At 43.6% G+C, this 23,603-nt stretch overlaps 1 protein-coding gene across 5 annotated transcripts in view; it reads left to right on the top strand.

Moving 5' to 3' along the window:
• Positions 1–1,648: 1,648 nt before the first annotated feature.
• Positions 1,649–23,603, top strand: part of TLE1 (TLE family member 1, transcriptional corepressor) — an 82,600-nt gene continuing 60,645 nt past the window's right edge. For all 5 annotated transcript variants that reach the window (XM_054582989.1, XM_054582994.1, XM_054582991.1 and 2 more), the window contains exons 1-4: positions 1,649–1,788; positions 2,528–2,628; positions 4,100–4,163; positions 4,254–4,298. In XM_054582989.1, the coding sequence (XP_054438964.1) occupies positions 1,765–1,788; positions 2,528–2,628; positions 4,100–4,163; positions 4,254–4,298 (234 nt within the window). In that variant the 5' untranslated portion in view covers positions 1,649–1,764. The remainder of the gene's footprint in view (positions 1,789–2,527; positions 2,629–4,099; positions 4,164–4,253; positions 4,299–23,603) is intronic.

Consider the following 23,603-nt stretch of genomic DNA (forward strand, 5'->3'; position numbering starts at 1 on the left):
GCCGCTCTCCTTCCCACCGACCTTCCCATCCACCGTGCCAATCTCCGCGTCTCGCCGCTTCCCATTGGCTGGCTTCGGCGTCCCGCCGTTCCTCCAGGAACAGTTCCTCAGCGAGCCAGGAGGACGCGGCTGGCTGAGGAGGGTTGGGAGGGATGGGAGGGGAGACTGGGGAGACGGCGGAGATGGAAGCGAGTGGGGTTGAAGAGAAGGGGGAGTGAGGGGGCGGGCGGCCCGTCCACTGGTGCTTCGCCATAGGCTCCCGAGAGGCGTCGCGTCTGCGTCCCACGTTGGGCACGACGCACGCTATTGGCTGAAACTGGACTCCAGCTCCCTCTCCCAACCTTCCTGGTCGCCTCGCCGGCCGGCTGGGTGCTCGCGCCCCCCGCCTGCGAGGGGCTGGGCGGGGCCCGCGCGGGGCTGGGCGGGGCCCGCGCTGGTTAGCTCCGGAGTGTGAAACCGCGTGTTAATGTAACCGGCGCGAGAGACGCGGGCGGCGGCGGCAGCGGTAGGAGCGGCGGCTGCCGGAGCAGCAGCAGCGCCGGCGGGTTCCCGGTTCCCTGTGCCCCGCGCCCCCCAGGCAGCCGACTACACCACCCCCACTCTTTCACGGCCGGGCGGGGCCCGCGCCACCAGCCCGGACCTTCGCCGGCCGGCGGCGACTATACCCTTGCCGGCTGCTGCTGTCGCGACTACTCCGGACTCGCCGGCGGAGTTTGCTGGCCGGGAGGGAAGCGGGCCGGCGGAGCTCACTCCTGCTTTTCTCGCCACCATCTCGTGGATGTCTTACCCCGGGTAGTAAGAGAACTTTGCAGCGGGCTGGAGCGCATTTTCCGGAAAGGCATACGAAGGGAAGGAGAGAGGACCGAGGAAAGGGCTCGGAGGAAGGGTCCGAAGCGGCCGGGCCGGTCGTGCGGAGCGAGTGCTCACCGGGCACCGCGCCCGGATGCGCCCCGGCCTCGAAGAGCAGTGGGCGGCCGCGGGACTGCTCTCCGCAGAGTAGCCCGGTCGGGCCTGGGAGGTTTGTGCAATCGCGGAGAACGTCGAGTGCCGGTCGCACGGGGCGATCGGAGCAGCCCTCAGCACATTCCCCGCCTCGCTGTCATTCAGAACTGCTCGGCCGGGCTTGAGGCTGCGGATTGCCGGGCGCGTAGCTTCCACTACCGCTCTTATCGTTCTCTTTAGTCTCTCGGGCGCTTGCGACCGCCCGTCCGAAGGCTCTGCCCTGACCCAGGGGGGTCGGCTCCGAACGTCACCAGGTTTGTGTGGGGTTAGGAGGAGGCGCGGTACCACCTGCACCTCGCCCGCCGCTGGCGCCGCGGGGAAAACCCGGAGAGGAGGCGGACCGGGATAAGAGCAAAGGAAAGCAGACCGTCTGGATTTGTTTGCCCGGGACGGTTGCCGCGCACTGGGATCGCCTACAGTAGCGGGCCGGAATCACTGCACCCTCCTCTTACCACCCGGGCGGTGGAGGCCCGCGGGTTGGAGAACAGCGCGTCGCCTAGGAGGTTTTTGGTGCAGCCGGGCTTGGGGTGCCCCGTGATGTGGCCCTGAACACGGGATCCCGCACCGGCGGGAGCAGGAACAGCCAGGCGCCGAGTGGCCAGTCTGTCCCTCCGAGCGCGCCTGCGTGCGTGGCCAGTGGGCCCCCAGCGCGTCCCGCCTCTGCCTGGCTTCCCGGCTTAATTTTCCTCTGCGGGATTAAAGTTGGAAATTGAGCGGAGAATTGAGTTACCCGGGAACAGAGCCGCGGCCGCCGCCAGAGCGATGTTCCCGCAGAGCCGGCACCCGGTGAGGCGCGGCTGGCTCGGGGGGCAGGGTGGTGGAGGGAGAGGAGACTTTCTTCGTCGCTGTAGGGAGGCGGGTGGCTGCTACATTCTGGCGGACCCCCCTCTCTGGAAGTGTGAGGTTGGGAGGTCTGAGGCCCAGGCCTCCTGGAGTGGATTGTGGGCTTAAACTCTCAATTTCCCCCTTTTCCTTTGGGCCCCCTCCTACTTGAAGTCTAGACTGGGAGGGCGGGGGCGTCCGTAGAGGCTGGGGTTTCGCTCACGCAGCCACATCCTCCCCCTTCCCCGGGGCGGGTAGAGCACCCCCCCTTTTGTTTCTTGTCTCGCCTATTTGCATGTCAATGAGGTCCCCGTTCCGGCGTGCCTGGAGGTGGCCCCGGCGACTCTGGGAACTGGGAACGTTTGGGAGTTGCTTTTCTCTTCTGGTCCCCAGGGTCATTATCGCCCCCGTGGGGGAGGGGGCGGTGTTATCGTCAATCTGGCCGGGTTCTCAAAGGCCGCCGGGAAGACCCTTTACTAGAGGCTGGAGGCGGCTCAGAGCATCTCTGGAAGCTGGGGGTTGGAGAAGGGTCCATTTTCTACCCCCCTAAGGGAGAGCGCAAACTCGAGTTCAGGACTTCGTTTTCTACCACTTCTAACTTTATTTTCGTTTATGTCCCACCCGCCTCTCTGTCCTCTGACTTACTGGTTTATCCATTCGCCCGCATCCCCGACCCTTGGTCCCCCTCGCCGATCACCCTCAGACGCCGCATCAGGCTGCAGGCCAGCCCTTCAAGTTCACTATTCCGGAGTCCCTGGACCGCATTAAAGAGGAATTCCAGTTCCTGCAGGCTCAGTATCACAGGTGCGTGTCCGGCCGCGCCAAGCGAATGGTCGCCCGGGCAGCCGGGTGCCGCTCGTCTCCCAGTCCCGTGGAAGCGGCGACGACGTCTGTACTTAGTGCAGGCGTCCAGGCGGTGGCGTGTGGAGTCACAGTAAAGACCTGTCATTCACGTTACCCCCCCCCCCCCTTCCTGGCTCTTCCAGGGCAGCCCCTTCTCTTGTCTTCCACTCCCATTGTTTCCCTTTTGCCTGTTTGCTGCTGTTCCAGGGAGTCTATTTTCTCGTATTTAGGAGTTGCATGAGAACCATCAATATTTGCACTTCATTTATTTATTTTGCAACAGGCTGAGCTAAAACCTTGGTTCAGTCGATGACCCAGCCCTGGAGTGCGAGTTCAGAGAGGCAAAGCCAGTGTTGAAATCACTGTTTGCCATGCTAGAGAATTGGGTGGTCTGAGGCAAAGTCCGATATTGAAAGCTAGATGCTTTTAGTTATGCCCAACATTGTTAGCGATGGGGGGGCGGGGAGCAGAGGGCAGAGGAATGGGTGTGGGTAAGGGTAAGCTCCCCTGCTTTAGTGTTAATTCTGAATTGGTTTGGATAGGATGAGGGATTGGAGTCACATTTATACCCATCTCAGCTTCAGTCTTTTTATCTTAATGAGACCTACTTCATAAAATTTGTAAGTGAAAACTGTAAAGCAACCCATTCGTAGTGGATTTCCAGAAATGTGTCTTCTCTTGTTTCTCTGAAGTCTTAACTGATTAGAGCTAAGAAATAACAAATGACAGTTTTTATTTTTGTCACGCTTAAGAAAAAGCACACAGGAGCTTGAGTGTGAATTTTCTTATTTTGTCAGAGGCTTTCTGATGATTGACCTTTTGTCTACTTGAAAATAATAATCTCTAGAGCTTGAGGCATACCTGCCCACACTGTTTACCAAGCAGGGAGGACTTCAACCCACTTTATTGCAGTACCTGCTTGACATATTTTGGCAGGGATTTAAAAACCAAAGGTTTTAAAAGAGACCAACAATTGTAGAAGTAACTTTACAGTTGAGGTTTTCAAACCTCGAGACTGTTTGAGTTGGCAAAGATAGTACAGCCTATGCCTGAGAATAAAGATTGTGCAAAGGCCAGGTTTTGGTGGAGTCCAGAGAAATAAACTTTGATGCAGGGAAGTGGGAGTGAACAGATGACCACCAGGAGGAATCAGTCTTCTGAGTAGATCAGAGGTTTCCACAGATTTTTCCTTGTCATCTGACCAGGTATGCACCAAGAAGAGGAAGGATAGTAGCTGAATGAGTGCTCTGTACATAAATACTCAATTTCTTTCCTCCTTTAAATGCAAGGACAAAGTTTTTGGATGTTTATCTAGATAGTTTATGGCTTTTCCAAATTGGTCTATGTTTTTACTTGAAGTGCAAATATGTGAGGCAGATGTTAAAACAAGTGACATAATGTTTACATTAAGTTGCCTGTTTTGTTTTCGTAGCCTTAAATTGGAATGTGAGAAACTGGCAAGTGAAAAGACAGAAATGCAGAGGCACTATGTGATGGTAGGTATTATTTTCATGTAATATGAGCAAATATGTGTTCTTAGCATTATAAAACATGAGTTAATGAAATGCTTGATTTTTTTTTTACAGTATTATGAAATGTCATATGGATTAAACATAGAAATGCATAAACAGGTAAGCTTTGGTTAAATTGCAAGCTGAAATGACAAATGAGTTGTGATTTTTTAATAATGGCTTTATCCTCTAGTGGGAGGTTTGTATGCCATTTTTCTGCCTTGGTTTCCCTTCCAGCAAACTGGTGGTAGTATTCTGCAGCAAGGGCTGCTTCTCTACAGTTACAGAATGTATAAATGAATGGATGAGAGGAGCTTTGGAAATGTAAACTAGCTTGTTTCTAGGCATTTAGGAATTGAGACTCTTGAGCTTCCTTTCCACCTGGATAGATATATTGTCCTTGAAAGATCTGGATATTCTGTAGAGTTGCTGAAGTTGAGAAGAGCTAATGTCTTTGTTCAGGTTTGAAAGAAGTGTGGACCTGTGAGACACTCCCATCTTTAAATCAGGTTAAACAAGGTATATGACTAACTGGAATTTTCTTTATGCTTTGGGGCTGCATAAAGTGATACTCAGGATTAGTGGCTTATTAGCATACATGTTCTTGAAAAATTTCTCAGTTGGTGCAGGTTTGGAGATGGAAAAAAAGCCTCCTTTTTTGACCACAGCATATGCTGGGAGTTGCTTCAGTCCTGTTGGTTTTAAAAGCATGAAAAGATTAGTGACTGGAAAGCTCTAGCTATGACTATGAGTTTGCAAGTTCCCATAAAATTCACACTTATGGCTACTATAATGGTGTATAAAAAGAGTATTGAGCTGGAACAAGGCACTAAGGACCTCATAAGAGAAGAAAAGCTAAATGATTGCTCAGCCCAAAGGACCCTCGATTGAGTAGTCATTGTCTGCCAAAGAAAGCATTAATGGCAGGGTGTAAGTATTCTGGAGATATGCTGACATTCACTTTTTCATCAAGACGCTGGTACAATAAGTCTTTTAGAAATCGATTGCCTCTTAAAAAATTATCATCAGATGAAGTTGCACAGTTGGACACATTTCAAAGTGCAACAATACAATTCTTACTTGATGTATATGTGCTATTTCATCTCAAACCCTTGTTTCATTAAATTAAAGAGCATGGCTGACCGGCTGGGGCACAGTGGAGAAATTGATTAGTTCAGCCTTCAGATCTTCCTTATATTCAAAGACTTTCATTAAGCAAGTGTGTTTTCAGAGTTGAATCCTGCTTTTGTAACTCTGCACTCTTTGATTTTTAATTCATCATAGGTTTCATAATGTTAAGTTATCATCTTGTACATTAGATCTGTTCTCAAATGTGTTTGGAAAGTGACCGTGAAGTTCAGGGCCTTTCATTGATAATATAATTGGGCCTTTAAAAATGCTGATTTTATTTTGATTTGCAGAGTTGGTAGCCTAGCTTGTGTTGGGTTCGTGCCTTTGTTTTTGTGTGTTTAAATGGCTAGTGCCCGATGGAGGCACTTGTAACTTGTTGATCATAATTGGGCTAGAAGATCTATGATCATTTAAATACATTATGCAAATAAACTTGGTCAAAAAGTTCTAACCTGCCGAACCCTAAAGCCTCCCCCCACCTTTTTTTTTGTTAAGAAATATTCTGGAAGAGTTAGAGGAGACTAAGCTTTTTCTTAAGTTTATAAACTTGAAGGATTTAGTAACCTTACTGACTCTTTTATAAGGGAATGCGACTTTTGTGTGATATATACTGGTGCTGGATTTATTGGGGGAGCTAAGGAAGCATGTAATTCTTTTGGGTTCCTGTAGGGTTACATGGTGGAATGTTCTCTTCTTTATCACATAGAAAGAAAAAAGAAGGAGAGAGGAGAGTCAGGAATCCCCACGGTGTGAAAATAATTTTCTAATGTTTCTGTACTACATCAGGCATTTTTTGGTCACAATTGGCTCAGTAATTTGAAAAATGTGAAAAGCTGAGAGACGCCATATTCTTCATAGCAGGGATTCAGCCCTCGGAAATTTAGTTTATATTGTAAATGCTGACAGACCCTTAACTAGAGTGGTATGCAAAGCATTGCTATAATTCAGTTTAAAGTGGCCTTACATTTGAAAAACATCCTTCTGAATGTCACACATTAATAATAAGTTCTGAGGAGACATTTGGTGCAGCTAGTAATCATAATTCTTATTAAAACTGGTGACGTCTGGCCCCCAGGGTGTAGCCAGGCTCAAATTGATGCTTTTTGCCGCCTGATCACCAGCATGGCCTAAGTGCTCATTATATTGTAGAGAGGGCCTTTGGAGCTCTCATTAGATTTGACAGGAATTCTCTCTAGGGGGAAACTGGGCATTAGCGAGACTCCTGACAGGCTGAAATTAGTCCTGCTTTATGGCTTATAACCAAATGCTAGCAAGGCATCATCAGGGGACATAAAAAAATTGTCATTTCTGACAACATCTTTGTTACTGAAAAAATGCAGTGATGGAGAAACTTTCCTCGGTGAGAGCTTTAATGCTGTTAAGATTTATCTCCAGTGTGACTACTGCTTTCCCTTCCCACCTTTCAGCAAGTTCGTTGGAGTGAGTTTTAGAGATTTCAGTGTCAAGTCTCACCAGACTTTTCTGTCTGGGAAAAAAAAGTGGAAGTGCGTCCAAATCAAGAATGGTATAATTGTGGTTTCCTTACTTGGTTTGGTGCCCACAGTCCCTGTTTATATTGTGTCAACACTTCCTGATAAGCCTTCCCCTTACTTGCTCTGCTCCCATTTGTGGCTGGTTACTGAGAAGTCGATGGCATAGAGATGGTAATGGGATACTTAAGTCTTTTATTATAACATTAAGACAGTGTTTTTTCTCTTGAAACTTTTATAAATTTCTGCCTGTCCATCTCTGTCCGGGTCAGTCTTAAACTCTGGCCATCTCTATGTAAGAGAGGTGGAGACTTCTCATGAAAAACTGAGGCAATTCTGATACCATCAAAGTGTTAGAGTACAATAAAAACCAGCAGGTTAATCTGTGTCTGGTTGTTTTGAGGTTTGTGCCTGTTGTGTTTAACAGTGTGAATTTTAAAGGCCTTTTTTTTTTAAATCTGTCATGTGGCATATTACTTCATTTGATATTTTTGGTAACATTGTGCATGTACTATAGGTATATATAAGCCTTATTTATCTTTTTATAAGCCTCGTGTATCTTTTTAGCAGGCTGATGAAGCCATGCCATCCGGAGTCAGTAGTGGCTTGAATTTTTACAGCACTCACCAGTTTTCAAAGGTGATTTGCCTCATTCTGTGGAGTAGAGTGGGGGTCGGTGTTTTGCTCTACATGTGCCTGCAGCTGTGGGCACATGTTCAGAATCTGGTCATTATCGCGGCCGAGCATCTATTGAAGCTTGAGTTTGGGTCACCTGGTCCTCAATTCAGTGTTTCTTTTCTGAGGATGTAGCCAGTGACAACATCATCCTTGGGCCTCTGTAGTGACCCAAGTTTACGTTGCTGCATGTCTTGCCTGTCCTCGTTCTTTGTTTGTGCTGACCAACTTCACAATTTACAAGAAACACTGGGGTTAGGCATATGTTCTAAAGTTATGAATATTAGCAGTACTGATTGGTCTCTGAGGGCCAACCTGTGGATATGTGGAAAGTTGTAATCAACGTGGCAACACTATCTATAGGTTAAAATAATGTCTAAGAATAAAAGAAAATTAGAAACCTGTGGCTAGGACTCCTGGTAGAGACCTAGTGATGCAGTGAGTTTAATCAGTCTCTGTCTCACTGGGCCTGTATTCTTCTGAAGAGCAGGCAGAATGAGCACATGGGGCTTTCCAGGGCGGTGATGAATTTAAATGCACCAACCGACTCTGGAAGGAAAGCATTCTACAGTCTGGTCATGGGGTGGGAAGAGAGAAAGAGGAAAAACCAGATGAGAGCTTAATGTTTCCAGGCTTCATGCAATATTTCAGCAAGCACAGTGTCTCAGACCAACCATATAAATTTTGGAGTAGAAATGCTTTCACAATTTTGATGTGTGCTTTAAAGTGTCTCAAAAAAAAAGTTGTTCTTTAGTAGTTTATTAAGTGTTTAGGTGGAACTGTTAGGGATTTACCTGTAGGTTAAATCCATAGGTGTGACTGAAGATCTTAGTATTTGTCTGCAAGTTTTACCATTCTACCTGTCTTTTAACCAATTGCGTTCTCTGTCTACAGTGTCTCACTTTGAGATATTCTCCCGCGTGCCCCCCCCCCGCCCCCAAATCGGTGTCCTCCTAATGGAAAATGACTAGCTGGAGTGTAGGCACTTAGAGTTAAGCTCCACCAGGTGTTAATCATGTAATACAAAGAGGGTGGCTGTCATCAGGATTGGAGTGGTCCCCAACTTCATTTTCATTAGCCAGGCCTGCCCTTTACAAGCATAAGTTAAAAGAGATAAAGCTTCCTGTGTATTGAGAGACCAAATTCTGAGCTGCAAGATTAGCCTTTGTTTTTTATTGGCAAGCCTGGTGTGTCCTTACTACTTAACCGGCACCTACCCATCCCCTTCAACAGTTGGGCTAGTTGCTGGTTTCTGTCCAGGGCAGACTAGGGTAAGATGAGTGCGACACTTGCTTTGGGCACAGAATTTAAGGGAGATATTTAAAAACTTAGTAGGATAAAAACTTGGTAAGATTTAAAAAAATACTATTTTTAAAATTCAAAATTGATGCCAAAAACTCCAAGAGGAACAAAGTATTATTTAAAGCCAGGACCTGACAGGGTTGGGAGTAGGATGAAGCGAGGGAGGCAAGTTCTCAGTCAGAGGGCTGAGGAGAGGTGGGCTGGAGGGCCCTTTGGGAGCTGCTGTGATTTTTAGGATCTGCCTTGGTGTAAAATACTTTATTGAGGTCCTTTAATTAGGGGCTTTGTTTAGTGACCGGGCAAGCCATTAACATGTTGCCTGGGCCTTGGTTTTCCTTTCTGAAAAATGAGGGTTTAGACAAGGGAGGTTCTAAAGTTTGGTGCATCTCATGACAGGGGAGTCATACCGCACCCCCCGTGGAACCCAGAACCTCGTGTGTATCCGTTGACGAGAGTCTTTGGCCAGAGGATTTAAGGTGTTCCTCCAAATAGTGTTTATTTAGAAACACAGGGGGAAAAAAATCTGTTCCCTTATCAAATATTTAAATAAATCATCTTGTGGGTAGTTAAACTAAAGATACATGTGTATTCAGTTATTGGCTCTTGGAACTATTTTAGGTTTCCATAGATCTGTGTCCTTGCTCTTCAATTATTAAACTTTTGTGGTTTCCAGAAGTGGATTAAATTGGAGGAAACTAAGAAACTGACTGGGTTCTCTTTATTAAGGCTTTGATTGATTCAGTCACCCAATTCCCTCCAGTCCCTGTTGCTTACTGTTGCTTCAGATTATTTTAAAATTGAAATTCTTGGGACTCGTACCTTCAATGTGAAATGTTGGGTATTTGAATTTCAGTTAAATTTTAGATAGCTGTTTTGGTTTGTCAGCTTATTTGACAAGATCAGACATTTACACCTTCCACATAGTCTTCACTAATAGGATTGGTGAGTTCTATAGTAAGAAATGTGCCATAGGACTTACGTATGTATATGGTTTGGTGTTTTAAGTAGAGAGTAGGTAGGCACTCAGGTGTGGGAGAGAATATTCTCATTTTCTGAGGCATGGTTTGACCTGAAAAATGAAAAAAATTTACACTATAATTTAAAAATAAATTAATATATTCATTTATTGCCATTCACTTAAAGAAAAAATGGTTTCTAAAATTGTTTGCAAAACTAAGGTGATTATGGAATTGCTCAGTTGGTAGACCACTCACCATAATGCTTTTTATGAAACTCCAAGAAATGTTGAACAAAGTATTATCAAATAATTTGTGATTGCCTTGGCTGGTGTGGCTCAGTGGATTGAGCACTGGCCTGTGAGCCCAAAGGTCGCAGGTTCAGTTCCCAGTCAGGGCACATGCTTGGGTTGCCAGCTAAGTCCCCAGCTGAAGGGGGGCGAGAGGCAACCAGTCGATGCTTCTCTCACACCCTGGTGTTTCTTTCTCTTTCTCCTTTCCCTTCATTCTAAAAAAAATAAATAAAATCTTAAGTTAAAAAATAAAAATTTAAAAAATGACATGATTTTGCACAAATGTATATTTCATTATTTTATAATTCAGTTTAAAAAAATTTTAAAAAGATTTTGTTTATTTTTAGAGAGAGGGGAAAGGAGAGAGAGAGGGAGAGAAACATAGACCTGTCAGAGAAACATCAATTTGCTGCTTCACATGCCCCCAAATGGTGACTTGGCTTACAACCCAGGCCTGTGCCCTGACTGGGGATGGAAGTGGCGACCTTTCTGTTCACAGGCTGGCATTCAGTCTGCTGAGCCACACCAGCCAGGGCTATAATTCAGTTTTTAAATCATTTTTAAGTTTAATTCAGTTTGCCTGCCTTAAAACAAAAAGTCGTATCTGTGAGCTCATTGTTTACCCCCTTTTCCCACATGTTTGGTACTAGTGTAGGTTTGATATTAGCACCATTACTGATCTAACCAGATTATTAGTCTAGTATTTTGTGCAGCCTGCCAGTAAAAAGCTTGAAAGTATATCACCAGACTTCTTATACATTTATAAGTTATATAAATATACTTTCATATTAATATATTTTATACCTTTATTATAAGTGGAAAATTAAATGGAGAGGTTAAAATAAATTTCTGATTCTCCGTGCACCACATTGGCTTGTCCTGTGTGGCCCTAGGGTGCGCTCAGTCTACAGACCACTAGCCATGCATTTCAAACACTCTTGGAACTGCAGCCCTGGAAAGGGAGCATCTTTAAGATAATGAATGCAAAACACCTTCAGGGGCTTGGGTCTTTTGACCTCCTTGGTATATCTGTTCTTTCTAATTTTGACTTCCTACTCCAGTAATTGCCTCTGCCTGTCACTCACAGCGTCTGTGCCTGCCCCTGATTAGTGTCCCTGCCAGTCTTACTTGGCCACCTCCTTCCTTTTCCCTCCAGGTCCTTTATCCAGCCAAATGGGTCTCTTCTTCATGCCTAAAATGTGTTTTGTGTTTTCCTCGATATCCTTCAAGGTCCAGTTCCAGTAACAACACTGCCTGTTTTCTTCAATGCCTTAAATGGTTGCTCCAACAGGAGGCTTTCACAACACTTATTTTTGCTCTGATGTCTGTAGTAATACATTTTTCATGTGCCTCTTTTTTTACTCCAGCTAGGTAGGTGGCAGTCTGCTTAAAGCTTGAGTTTGAGACTTACATCTACCCTTCCCAGTGAGTCAGGTGGAGTAGGCACTTGTTAAGTAGTATTTAATATGCTCCTTCTGTAGGGTGCTAGTGGATCCTGAACCTGTAGGAAGATCAGGTGAAAGCTGCTTGGCAAAAAAAGATCATACGCAGTAGCTTTGCCTAACAGTTCTGGCTGTTTGTGGACATGCTAGGATTCTTCAGCAGGTCCGTGGAACCCAGAATAAAAATGAATCCAGAGTGTGGGCCTTTCTGCTAAAATTCAGAATGAACTCTGATTCTAACAATCTTATCATGTTTGCTCAGTTGCTTTCCTTTTGGATAAATGATTTATAGTCAGAATATCCACTGAGGCTTCTTAATGGGGAGTTTAATTATAGTAATAGATCTGGGTTTGTAGTAAAAAAGAGAAAAAGGAAGCAGCATGTTGGTAAGGCATGTGGATTGAGTGTGTGCATCAGTTACTATCCCTGGAGCCACTGCTTATTTCCTAAGGAGGACCACAGCCCTGATAGCTTTATGGATAAGTTGAATTACAAGGTTCGCCCAAGGCATTCAACGTGGCTTGTTTCTTAATAGTAATGATTATACTCATTGATTATTTACTCACAGTCTTTACATAGTCCCTTCGCCCTCCAAACATTTTCTTACTAAGAATTTCAAATATATAGAAAAGGAGAAAAATATACAGCAAATACCCATATTGTACCCACTTATATGATACCACAAGTAAATGTTTTGTAATATCTGTTTGTTGAATATCTTACATAGTGCTTTTGCACCCTCACCCCCTTAATGGATAAATGAATAATTCTGGAAAACTTAAACTCTGGAAAAATTAAAGAGTTTGTTAGGGAGCTGGGCCTTTTTTTAGCTACCAACCCTGTTTTAAACTGATAACGTGGAGGAGGAATTTTCTCCAAGTACATTTTAGGAATTCCATCCTAACAGGTGTTTATAATGTAACATTTCCTCCTAGACTTGCCCTTTATGCTTTTGGTATGGTTATATTAGGTGATCCACAATCATATGGTGTTACGGTACTTTGTTTTTTAGCGGGGCACCTGAAAGGGAGATTGGTACTGAAATAGGAAGGCCAATTTCCCTACAGCCCTTCTGCCTTTTGGCCCTGTGTAGTACACCTTTAAGATGCAATCAGTGTATTTGCTGGGGGAAATAGCTTTCGTGTTAATAGGTGGGGAACCAAGAAATAATTGTGCAAAAGGACTCTGACCTTGGACTTTGTGTGGCTGGAAACTGTCCTAATAGAGAAGTTAAGTTGGCCTTAGGAGCCATGGGGTGGTGGAGGGGTGTGAAATACCAGAAAACAATACCTCTTTTAGTAAGCTTGTATGTGGAGGAGGCTCTCCAAGGCAGGGGGCCTTCCAGAGTACAGCCTCTGTCCCCTCTTGATGCCTTGAGCAAACAGCTGTTCAGAGTCTCTTACAAGTAAGGTGACCAGCCAGTGTATTGACACGCACAGACACAATAGAAAACTGCATTAGGAGGCGAGCCATTGGGATTTGCAGTAAATATATTACAGAACACAAGTGACTTGCCGATACTGCTTGTTTAGCAGTTTGCAAGGGCAATGACAGTATGGATTTTTGAATTAGAAGGGAAGGGCTGTTCTTTCTCTGTGCGGGCACATCTACTTGATGGCTGGGGAGAAAATTGATTTAGAGAACAAAATGCAGCCGCCTTTATTTGTGCCATTTGAAAGACTTCTATGGATTAGTGAGTGAAAATAAAAAGGTCGCTTTGGTTTAGGAAAGGGGGCCTTAACATTGATCTGCAAGTTGCTCTGGTATGGAGAGAATAAAGGATGGGCCACCGGGATGGAGGAAGGGCAGTCAGTCCCCATCAGCCTGCAGCTACAGGTGCCTGCTTGGTTCTTAGGAGTTGTCTTTTTCATCTTTGGTTTTCAAAAATCAGCTTCGTAGGTTTATTATTGCTCAGTAAGCTTATTTGGTGCATTAGAGTGAGTAGTCATAGTTCCCATCTATTGAGCTCCCACATGCCTTAGGAATTGTGCTGTAGGAGCTCTCTGTAAATCCTTCTAGTCCCCCTGTTCCCTTTTGTGTGGGTGCTAATTATTCCTCCTCACAAAAGAGTTAACAGGCTAGTAGGTTAGGAGATGAAGACAGGACCTACCCCAGAGGGTGGTTACCAGAATTGAGTGAGTTTCTTTGTGCACAAGTAGTTACAATGGTGCCTGTTATGTGGGCACTCTGAGGATAGCTGTTCTTGAAATCTGTTATTGATCCCTTTAAAACTGTACCCTGTTGTTGGAATTTTAGGCCACACTCGCATCTTGTTTTTCCAAGACCAGTTTCCTTCCTCCCTCTCCATCTGAATTGTTCACTTTTCATTTTTTTCCCCCTCAATGACTAAGTTTTATATTTGTTTCCTTCTTAAGATCAAAAGCATTTATCTTAAGGCTCAAAAGAACTTTTCTTTTCTTTTTTTTTTTTTAAATGAAGCCCCTATTAGCAGCCTGCTGTCTAAGGAATCTAGAGGAATTCAAGTGCCTTATTTAGGCAAAACAGTAAAATGTGCCCATGGAAGGCATCAGCCTTAAGTAGTTAATACAGCTACCAGTGAAAATAGTTGTGTTGAGTTTTTTCATTTGAGGGGACAAATGAACAACAAAGAGGATTTTGGTTCATTTTACTGAAGTGAGTTTTGGGGGGGGGGAAAGAATGAGAGTTGCATTCCTGATTTTTTTTTTTTTTAATGTAATGTAGAAATCCAACTCTTAATTTGAAGAGACTTTGTTGGTGTGGGGTGGGGCAGTAACCAATTTACAAGACCAGCTTGTTGCTCAATTAGAGAAAGAAGTCTTCATCCTTGATGAGGTACACCTTCTGGTGAGGTATATCTTTTGGCTATGAAAACATCTGAGATGTTGTGCAGAAGTTTGAGTAGGTAATTGTGTTATATTCTCCAGTGTACATCGTGGGCTTGAGATTTTTGTGGACTGTCACATTCGCAGCTTCTGCTGTGTGTGTGCTAATATTTGGAGAGCAGAAACAGAAACGCACAAGGGAGGAAAAGGCCATTAGAATTGTACATACTGGAAGTTTAGGCTGTTTTCTGTTACTGCCCAGCAGAATGCAGTAGAAACTTCTTTTGTGTCTCTGTAAGTATTGGGGATAAAGGAGGGCACAGTTGAGACAAATTGTGCCAGTACCTATTCTCACACTTGCTTAAAAGCTCAGTGGCCTTGTGACATCTGTGTGCTGAGAAGCTACATGTTTCTGTCTCTTTGTATTTAGCCTGAGGAGGTCCTGAAGTCCTGAGTATCTGTAGGGAAAGCGTGAGGTTCTTGACAACCCTCTCAGCCTGCCAGTTGGCCTGGGTTCTGGAGCATTTTTTATTTGTAAGCTGGCTGGATCTTTTACAGTGCCTGGATTGTGAGCTCCTGCAGAGCCAATCTCCTTGCACAGCTACCAGGAAGATAGGACTTGGACCACAGAAATGTATCCAAGGTCTGTACTTTTCAGCTGACCAAAGACCAAAATCATATCAGTCTCTCAGGAGGGAAACTGGTAACTTTTGAATCTTATGGGTAATCTATATTCCATGATTGACTACGATAGATGCTGTGATATTCATGAGTTAAATGAAGTATAAAGAGATGTCACATTTTGACTGCTTGGATTTCTCTACAAGTACAGGGATTTTTGAACTGGTTGTTAAATCTGTATCCTCCTTGTTTCTTGACTAGTGGATCAAATATAGCTTACCCACCTAAGGAGCCCCAGAAGCCTCAGTGTCAGCATATACTTGTGCAGCCATTGTTTTGGTCATTTTATCACAAGGTCAAATATCCACAGAAAGCTGTGATTTCTTTTTCATTTTATTTTTTTCGCATTAGCTATGGAATTACTCTTGTCAGTTTCCCTGAAAGTACTGATCTTGCTCAAGGTTTATATGGAATGAGTACCAATTGTTGCTTCTCAAAACAATATAAAAGGAAAAGGGCTTTTGAGTAGACTTTGCACGGTGAGAATATTGGTATTGACACCATTTATAATTTGGAGTATAGTTCGAAGACCAGATTCTACTGTTTGTCGCATACTGGTTAATATGGCTGTAAAGAGGAGATGAATGTGGCTACTTTTCCAAGTCTATTACTCAGGAGGACTGTAAATTTGATTGGCTGTTACAATTCTAGCAGAATCATTCGATTTGAGAGCAATAGAAAGATAAGATATCCAATTACTCAAATGATTTGCAGGGTTAGCCAACGTTGTCATGGAGACACGAGTTGGAACAAATTAAATTTTAAGCAATAAAATAATCTTAAAGCCCGTCTGGGAACAAGAAAATTTGGCAGTGGCACTTACCTGAATTGAATCTTAGCTTGACACGATGTTGTTTGACATTGATATACTGTGGGGGCCTAAACTTATATGTGGCACAACATTCCCTTAAAAAAGGTAGCTTGGTCAAATGAATAGAGGGGAATATTAGTATAAAATTGGGATATTAACCTTGACTCTATGGCTTAAATGATAATTAGGCTCTGGGTTCCCAGGAATATTTTGTATTTAAGGATTGAAATGCCTTAATAATGATTAAGCATCATTAATTGGACACTCAAAAGAAGATTGACTTCTCAGCAGAATGCAGTTTTTGGAGCTGCTGCTCCCTTTGTGTGTGTTAACAGACGTAATAGAAATCGTGGATGTCTTTTGGTGGGGGTTGGAGGTGTAAGTATGCATATATTTGCATGTACGAATAAGGAGATTTTGGCACAGGCCCCTGCACTGCAGATGATTCTCTGTATTCGTTAAAATTTCGATTTAGCTGCAGGACTGCTTGCAGACTGGAAAAATCGCCTTCCAAACTTTAGCTGATGACCCAAAACCAAAACCTGAGTATGCGTCACTCTGGGGCTTAGAAGGTTATTTCCCCCTATTAACGTATTTATTGTTTAACTGGTTCCTGGCTTGTGCCACAGATTTGAAAACAGGCGAGTGGCCCAGAAGGAGGGAGGGCTTTTATCCACATGTCTATTAGACAGATGGAGATGAAAATTGGTCTGAGGTCAAGCCATTTGCAGCGTTCTCACAGCCTTCGATTTTCCTCTCATCCTCACCACAGATCATCTCAAATGATTCAGTAATGACCAAAAGTGCAACCTTGACCTTTATTCCCTGGTGGATTACTGTGTTTCACAGTCCAAATGGCAGGAAGTCTATGCTGTTCTTCCAGAAGGAGCTCAGCATTATTGAACCAGCCCAGCCCTGTGGGAACCCTGTGAGGGCAGACCAGTGTAACAGGATATGTGGGTTAAATTTGGTTTCTAGTGCTCTGGGAAACGAGAATTGACATGTCTTGAACCCACATAATTAATGGAAGAATATCTGGGATGCTTTCTAAAAACACACATGAGCACAGAAATTGATTTGTCTACTTGTAAAATAACTGATGAATTATAGGAGTGGTAACTTTTGGTGGGCCCTCATTTATAAACTGTTCTCACTTTCATAATTTAGTTGTTCTCTTTATTTAATGCTTCCGCCATATACCTTAGACAATACATTGTAACACCGTATCATTTTAAATTATAAATTGACATGACTGGGCATAAGAGGACCCAGGGCTTTTCTTTAGCATACTTTTAATTTTATATATTTTTGGTCAATCTATGTAACCCTGAATAAATTTTTCCTCATACAGCATATTCCCCCCCCCCCCCCGAAAAGTGGCTTGAGTATTAACTTGGAGAAATGATGGTTATTTTTCTCTTGCTTAGATTTCTCTGTGGATTGTATTGTGATGACTAGTGTTTTTAAAAGAATAAATTTCTATTTAAAATGATATTCCTGTTTGCCTCCACCTGCACAGTTGCATTAATATTCTGTGAATCTTTACTATACTAGTGAAGTCTGTCATCTAGGATTCTTGTACTTAGCATCTTCTTAAATACTTAAAAGCTTTTCCAAAAGGTTATGCTTTGAAAATTTTTACCGGCATCCTAGATTTCATTTTAATCATGAGCTAAGATGCTTTTGAGAAAATATGTTTTTCTAAATGTTGACTTTGTTGTGCACAAGTGTTTTTCTACATCAGTGGCTTCCAACCTGCGATGCCCGGCACTTGCTGGGTACAGCAGTGCAGTGTTCCTAAGGCGGAGGCAGACACCCAGTTTGTACTACAGTTCCCTCCCTTGAAATCTGTCTTACGGCCACTCGGAGGGTAAATTTCATTCTGGAGCTTTGCAGGTTTCTTGGTACATGATGTTGATTGAAAAGAGAATCCCCAGTTCCAACTGGAAAGGCCAAGAACCTTGTCTTTCTTCCCAAGGTACCACCTCTCTGGTAACAAAGCCTGTCAGGGAGTAAAGCGCAGGGGTGGGGCTTCCAGACTGAGACTGAGCTGGGGGCACATGGCTTTGCTCTGGGGCCTTACACATGTAACCTGTGGCCATTATGCTGCTGGGTCACATGGCACTGGTGGTGTAGGCCTCTGAGAGGAATAGTTGCTTTCCCTAAGAAGTCACTCTGGAACAAGAGTGGCAGTGTCATTCATGTGAGGCCTGCTTTTAAAATTAGGGAGCACCATGCCCATGTCACCTCAGGCAGGAAATTCTTCTACTATCTGGATTGGCTAAAGATTCCAACCTGTTAGGGAAACAGTCACACCAAGCTGCTGATCCAGTGATCTCCAAACAAGATGTGGGAAGCAGGTTGGGAAATGCTCAAGCCAGTGATCAGTAGTGTCTGATTGTAGTGCTCTGTCATGATGGAAGGCATGGAGACACTGATCACAGATAGTAGGAAGTCAGTACCGACCACAGAGAGAAAACACAGGCCTAAAAGGTAGCTACAATGAAGAATGTTTTAAATTTTATTGCAAAGAAAATAATGTTACAAATTTTGAGAAAAGAATTTTCTCTGAAACCTGGTTTTCAGAGGTAACTTGATTTTTGCATATTCCTGGGCAGCCTTTGTCTTTACGTAGGCATATTTTATTTTTGTAATTGTAATTTTAGTCTTCCTGTGATGATGATGATGATGATGATGATGATGTAGCTGGCTTTTCCTCCCACTGATTCTGCTATTGTATGATATTATCTAATTTCTTATGAGCTCCTTCATGATTAAGGCCTTTGAAGAGGGTGGAAGGTGTGTTTGCTGCGGTGTGTTTCAGGGGAAGCTTGTCCTCTTTCCCTTCTGAGAACAGTAGGTGTCAACTTCACTGTAATGTTCTGTGATTCACGCTACAGAGTTTGTCTTAAAGTCCTTTGGCTCTATAGAGAGCATTTTCCTTTAAGGCCGCCAAAAGCTGTCTTTTTCCATCATGGGACAAGTCAATGCAGTTTCATGTGAACAGCACTTTCTGAACCCCATAACAAGGGCTTCTGAATAATGGAAATGTGCTGGTTAGGCACTGAAACAGCTGCCATGCTTTTGTCAAGGGTGCATCTTTACCAAAATGACAAATTAAAGCCCAAATGCTCTGCTTGGCAACAGTTGGGTCAAAACATTTAAGTCATTAATTAGAAGGAACTGAAGGGGGGAAATTTTACACAAATACACAGTGTTGCAGACTCAACTTCATCTTGGAAATGGAACTGAATTCTTAAAAAAAAGTAAAAAATAAAAATGAGGGCAGCCCTCAAGTGGGGCCTGCCAAGCTTGTCATTTGCAAATAAATCAAAAGACCATCATTGTAGGAAGGAAAACCAGTGAATAGAGTTGCTTTGTCATTCTTTGATGGGCCCCATACTCAAGCCTGCTATTAAAAATGAATGCATTCAAGAGACTCTGCATTAAGAACATAAACAATTAAGGGCACTTGAGTTGCTCTGCTGAGAGCTGCCACGAAGAAGATACAAGAGCAAGAGCTTTCTCCGGAGATGCAGGCCCCAGCAATCTGTCTCCGGAGGAGCCAGAGAATGGGAGCAATTAGTGTTGCTATCTCCGCCCCAGCAGCCTTCAGCAGGTTTTTTCCCCCTTTCTTTTAACCCCTCCTTGTTTCCAGAGAAGCTGCAGTGAACGATGAGCAGGGAAAGGGTAGAGTCTGCGCCCAGTTGAAAGGACACGGATGTAGAATGTTGTAAGAGCTGCCAAGTGAAGGGGAGATAGAATACAAAAGTTATTATCTGCCAGTAATTGGTGACTTATATTCTGATTAATTGAGCCACTAAAAGGTTTCTGTCATCTGGTACCCTTTGTTTTGTTTTAATCACAGGGTTTAAGAACAGGTGAGATTACATTGCCATGGGTGGAGTCATTTAAGTGAATGTTGTTTGAGGTTGTTTCCTACAGTAGACAAATGTGTTCTGACAACCCTGGTTTGTAGCCCTTGTTTTGTAAAAATGTGTGCAGAAGGCAGCCATGGCATTGTGGCAAGGCTGTGGAGGGAGGTAGGCCTGACCTCGCTGCCCACTTGTTCTTGACCCTAGTTGCAGGGGACCTGCTCATATTGAAGACTGGAGAGTAGGTGGAGGAGGACCTGCTGTGTGCTAAGCAGTAGACTGCCACTGTTGTGGGTAAGGGATGAGAGCGCATCTCAAGCTGTGGTTCTTAGTCCTGTAACTGCAGGTCATCTGGAGACTCGATAGAAATGCAGATGTTGAGGCCTCAGAAACTCTGCGAATGGGACCCAGACGTCATGCTTTAGCAAGTCTTTCAGGTGATTCAAAGCACTCCTTAAGTTTGAGAATCACTCATAACCTCATTGCAACCTCAGTGATACCCCAAGTCCTTTTCATTTGGATTTCTCCAAAATGTGATTAGTCATTTTATTGACACAATTATATTTTAAACAGGAAGCTACTCTGATGTATTAGAATTTAAGGTAAAAGTAACCTTTTCATGAGGTGCTATGGTGGGAGATAGTAAATCTGGTGAATATTGCATGTTTTGAAGGAAGTCTATGGGCCAAGGACCCTCACCCTCCAAAGGGGAGCAGTGTGTTAGCTTATTTGCAGTGTTTTGCATATGTCATTTTGGGTCTGTGGATTTTATTTAACCATCTTGAATTTTCTCTAGGTATATCAGAGGCCACCTTCAGGAAATAGGGATGTATTTCAAGTTGTGTTTTTGTGGACTTTGGTCTGCTGGTGGGCCCTCTTGGTGTTAGGGCTGATACACTGACTCTGCCTGAGAAGAGGACTAAAGTGCAGTTTGGCTGGGACTTGCTTATCTGAGGTTCACAGTTTCTAACTGAGGTCCCTTGTAAAGTGCCTGCTCTGCTTTGCAGAGCACTTACACCAGGGCCGCAGGGGTACAGTGCCCCTGTCATTGACAGACAGGAACTGCTTCTTGTGGTACCATGGTTGGCTGAGCAAGGATAGGGCCTTGGCCTTATGCTGTTGCAGTCCTGTTTGGGCTGTATCGTTTTGCAAAACAAGGCTGAGTTTATCAGCTTTATTTCTGATCTTGAGTATGTCCCACTTTTGCATTTCGCTTCCTGAAGAAAGGACTAGGCAAAGAATGTACCTTCTAATCTTGCTTTATGATCCCGGCCAAATCATTTCCTTTAGACTTCGGTTTCTCCATGTGGGATTTGAGGATAGTAAGAGGGCCAGGCATCCGAATGGTTTTAGGGTTTGCCAGCATCGTCGTGATTCAGTGTCACTGTCAATCACAGGTGTGGTGGGCCTGAGCACCCTTTTCTCCTTTTCCAGTTTAATCATACATTTAGACAGTAGATCAAGGGTGGTGTTCACAAGGTCACTGGAGGAAATAAAAAGTCACCAGTAACCCTACCCCTCAGCATAATCACTGTTTTTATTTTGGGTATCAACAGTACTTGGCCACGTGCATGTGTTGGGGAAAAAAAAACCAAACCAGTCATACTAACATCACATCTTTGTTCTTCTCCTGCTTTATCTGGTAAAAGTTGGTCATTTAAGCATCATTATCATAAATATGACTTTAATGGTTACTTGTTCTGCCTTTGGGTTGATGGAGTGTATTTGACTGTTCCCCCAGTATTGGACAACTGATGGGACAACTGATTTTTCAGGAAGGCAAATGTTAAGTTTTTTCAGAAACTTTGCAAATGTTGTGATGTGTTGATCTGCTCTTATATCTTTTCTTGTTTTTCTCTCGTGCTTTAAAACTAGTGCTGCAACAAACAGCTTCATGCATAGAATGCTTTTCATTTGAACTATTTCCTTCGGATAAATTCATAGCTGTGGGAAGCCTTACCAACGGGTTTAAATAATTTCATGCTTTTAAAACACATTGGCCAGTTGCTTTCCAAGACGACTACCAATTTACTCTGTGATCAGCAATGTTATGATTGTTTCAGTTTCCCAGAGGACTCATTATTTGTTGTATTTTATTAATTTTTTAAAATAAACTAACTTAACTGTTGCAGAATGGCTCACCTTACAACAAAATTTGTGTTTTGTTTGGTTGCTGGTAAAGTTGAAAGTTTTCCTATATTTAACAATGTCATTTTACAGATTCAGAAACTTCTAGTCAGATGGGCCTTAGATATTATGCATTTCTTTTCTGTGCTTTGTTTTCATGTTCTTGCCTATCTATCTATTGCCAGATACTTCTTACCAGCACTCCACTGTGTTTTTCTCTGGGCTTCCTGCTTGTCTGTAGGAAACCAAAAATCAGCCTGCCAGTCCTCAGCAGAAGCAGCACTTTTTGTGATCCATCAATTTGCAATTTAATGGTGGTGGAGTTTCCCCTCCCTAATCTGACTTTGGGCAAGGTGCCATTGCATTGCTTTGAGACCATGGGCAATTACTCTTAAGCAGTCCTCACCCTGTTTTGAGCTTCAAACAGCATTCATTATACATTACTTTGTAGTGGAGAAGTGAGCAGACATGGGGTAATGGCCTCTTCAGTCTTGTGATTAGACTAGGTGTAAGCCATATGAAAAGGTGGAGAGTTGAGCTTTTAGGAATTACAAAATCCTGAAACTTAAGTTCAGATGCCCAGAACATGTCTTCAGTTTGAGAGCCCTGCAGAATATACCAGGGTTTGGTTCAAAAGCTAGCCTTTGAGATATTTGACCATATTTAATGTAGTGAAAAGTATTTGAATCTTATACCTACTGAGTGTCAGAAAGAAACAACAGGCCCCAAATGGAGTCGCTTGTGCTAGCCTGACATTGGCAAACCAGGCCTTAACACTTAACCTAATTGTTGTTTTTAGCCATTCCCAGGAGTATAACCTTTAACCAGTCCACCTGGAATTACGTGGTCAGCAGCAGTATTGAGGTAATCCAACTGATAGGCTTCCCTCATTCCCCTCTAGGTGGGCAAACTTGCCTGAAACAGTATATTCTTTGCTAATAATTGGCTTTTTCCTTCCCCTTTCTGCCTTTAAACCCCTTTCCTTTGGACGGCTCTTGGGAGCTCCTTTCTATTTGCTAGATCACATGCTGTCAGATTCATGACTGATTGAATAAAGCCAATTAGATCTTCAGATTTACTCAGTTGAATTTCATTTTTTAACATAAGATGTGATTTATTACTGTAAAAAGAGCCTTATTCTCTAACACTGTTTAGTATAATAGTTTATATGGTTGCCTCTTGATCATTGGGTGCGTGGAGATTCTGTTTTAGTCAGTGAACCATTGCTTAAAAACATCTTGACTGGATGCCCTGGGGGCAGTGTTGGGGGCAGGGGGGCAGTGAGGAGCTGTGTCTGAGTGTTAAGTAGGAGTCTTATTCTCATGCTTCCCATCTCATTGTGTGGAGAAGACTTTGTGTGCTGGAAGCTGTTAAGAATCCCTATGGAAGCTTTATGTAAAGTGTGATTTTTAAACCAGTAGACTTAGTGTACCCAAAGACAGCAAATGCTGTGGAGGTTCTTGAAGGGTAAAGAGAAGAATTTGTTTTCCAGTCTTGTGGGGAAAAGGCAGCCTCCAAGTGGATGTGAAGGAGGCCTTGAAGGATTGGGTTAAGAGGACAGCTCGTTATTAATAGTTAAGCTATCGTTTGCATATGAGCTTATTTGAGTTTGATGAAAATCAATTTAAAAGATGGTTCTGAACAGATAATTTGACACCTGCTTCTTGCTGCCTCAGTGGGTGGAGTCTGTCCATGCCGGTCAGGCTTGTTGCTGGGGCCTTCACCCAGCTGGTTAAGTCTCTGGGCACAAAGGTTCCATGCAAATCTGGTTTGGGCATAATTCTTGAACATTGACTAAATGTGTTTCCTTACATGGTGTCAGAAATACAGGCAAAAGG

The sequence above is a fragment of the Pteronotus mesoamericanus genome, unplaced genomic scaffold (genome assembly GCF_021234165.1).
Source record: "Pteronotus mesoamericanus isolate MK-2021 breed Mesoamerican mustached bat unplaced genomic scaffold, CSHL_Meso_final contig_73, whole genome shotgun sequence".
NCBI classification, from domain to species: Eukaryota; Metazoa; Chordata; class Mammalia; order Chiroptera; family Mormoopidae; genus Pteronotus; species Pteronotus mesoamericanus.